Source organism: Cetorhinus maximus, chromosome 15, assembly GCF_964194155.1.
Source record: "Cetorhinus maximus chromosome 15, sCetMax3.hap1.1, whole genome shotgun sequence".
In the NCBI taxonomy this organism is placed as follows: domain Eukaryota; kingdom Metazoa; phylum Chordata; class Chondrichthyes; order Lamniformes; family Cetorhinidae; genus Cetorhinus; species Cetorhinus maximus.
This window is the reverse complement of record NC_135893.1, coordinates 21993295-21995279: the sequence shown is the minus strand read 5'-3', so window position 1 is coordinate 21995279 and position 1985 is coordinate 21993295. Positions and strand designations below refer to the sequence as shown.

General features: G+C 59.4%; 1 protein-coding gene across 1 annotated transcript; it reads left to right on the top strand.

Annotated features, from left to right (window-relative positions):
* Positions 1 to 250: 250 nt before the first annotated feature.
* fndc10 (fibronectin type III domain containing 10) lies at positions 251 to 1670 on the top strand. Its single transcript, XM_078559251.1, has one exon. The coding sequence runs from the start codon at positions 263 to 265 to the stop codon at positions 1058 to 1060; it is 798 nt and encodes a 265-aa protein (XP_078415377.1). The 5' UTR covers positions 251 to 262; the 3' UTR covers positions 1061 to 1670.
* Positions 1671 to 1985: the final 315 nt, after the last annotated feature.

Below are 1985 nucleotides of genomic sequence, written 5' to 3'. Positions count from 1 at the left end.
CAGCCCAAGGACACCAAATGGACTGAAAGTCAAGCCAGTGACATCACCAGGAGAGGCTGGCTCCAGTATCTGAGGCCAGAGCATCAGCCACAGGAGAAGCGGCGGCTCCGGGGTGGGGGGGTGAGGGGTTGGGGTAGGGGTGGTGGTGATGGTGATGGTGGTAGGGGGGGAGGGGGGTTGCTGGTGGCGGAGCCTGGGGCTGGAGATGAGGATGTGAGACAGAGGGAAGGGGATGGTGCCTGGAGCCCACATTCAAGTCAGGATGCGGCCGCTGCTGCTGCTGCTGTTTCTCTGCTGTTGCTGCGAGTCCAGGCTGCAGGAAGGGGACGCGCTGATCGGCGGCTCCTGGAATTCCAGCCACGCTGGGTTGGCCAGAGACCGGGGAGACGGTGCAGCGGGCAGCGGGGAGGAGGCAGCCCGAGCGGGGAGAGACTCCCCGGACACGAGCAGCCCGGAGCCGGAGGAGGAGGAGACGGGGAGCGGCCTGGGAGGCAGTACCTGTGCCTATAAGGTGCTGCTGAACGGGAGAGGAGGAGGAAGCGGGCGGATCTGTTTCAGGACCACGGACAGCGGCTTCAGCTGCGGCCCGGGCAGCTGCACGGCTTATCGCTCCGGCCACTCGCTGGTGGCCAACGTGCTGGCCAACAGCAGCGTGTTCCTGCAGTGGAGGCCCAGGACTCTGCAGCACCTCCAGGGCTTCCAGCTCAACTGCACCTGGAGCGGCCTCTACACCCAGTTCCAGTGCGACAGTGTCCAGCTCGGGGTGGCCTGCCGGGACTACCTGGTCAGCAGCGTCCACGACAGCGTGGACTACCGCATCTGCCTGCACACCCTGTACGGCAACCGCAGCCACCGGGACGAGGACTGCCTGCAGTTCCGAGCCGAGCCGAGCGGCATGCAGGACATTGTCATCGCCATGACCGCCGTGGGGGGCTCCATCTGTGTGATGCTGGTGATCATCTGCCTGCTGGTGGCCTACATTACCGAGAACATCATGCACCCTGCCTTCCCCAGGTCCTCCTCTAAGCGGGGACACGAGGACCACAGGGTGACCACATAAAGCTACACACAAGGGGGAGCAGCAGGAGGAAGAGGGGGGGGGGTGTACTTCATCAGTTTGCCCCCCCCGCACCCCCATGAGATTCAACCCCCTCTTTATGCTGGAGATGGGGGTGAGGAGAGAGAGAGAGACAGCAACAACCGCCCCCTTTTTTTTATTCGAATGGCCCTATTTGTTCCCAGGAGAGATTGACTGCAGTAACAGATTTATTGAGATTATAGCTGGGGGGAGTGGGGGGGGTGGTGTAAAGGACAAGGGAACAACAACAAGTCACAGGCGCCTCCAGCTTTGACTCGGAGCTCGGCTGAATCGCTGAACATTTAGTAGCCGGGATCAGCCGGGGTTGTCACCGCCTGACTATCTACTTCAATGTGAATTCCCCCACTCGGTCTTTGAAAACGGTTCCTGGCCGGAGAGAGCGGACCCAGGACAGGAGTACTCGCTCTAACACAAAGAAGCACAACCAACAAAGTTGGAGACGGTTTATTTTCTGTTCGGACCGAAATCTGTTCTCAGTTGAATTGTTTCTTCTGGAAGTTTGATTTCGGATATCTGAGAGCGGGAAATATCCATGTATGTACCGGCTGTGGGAAATAAAATCCAAAACATTTACTGCATGCGCTTCGTATTCCGGGATGCGGCACAGCCGCCGTCTCTGGCTACTTCTCGTTTGTACAAATTCAGACAGACCGCAGCCCCCCACCCCTTCCTCTACCACCCCCCGCCCCCCGCTTCCCCTTTCCCTTATCATTTCGGATTTCTGGATGGTGACTCTGAGGCTGGAGAGGACAGGTGGAGTGAGCACGTTGCAGCTCACAATCCTGCCAATTGCCTGCGGGCAACGAGAGACGAATGAGAACCAGGGAGGAGGGGGGAAAGAAAGACCAAGAGGGAGAGCAGACTGTAGAGAGGCATCGAGAGATGG

Bases quoted from the DNA above. Each gene is read 5' to 3' on its own strand.
- fndc10 (XM_078559251.1), top strand. From the start codon at position 263: ATGCGGCCGCTGCTGCTGCTGCTGTTTCTCTGCTGTTGCTGCGAGTCC.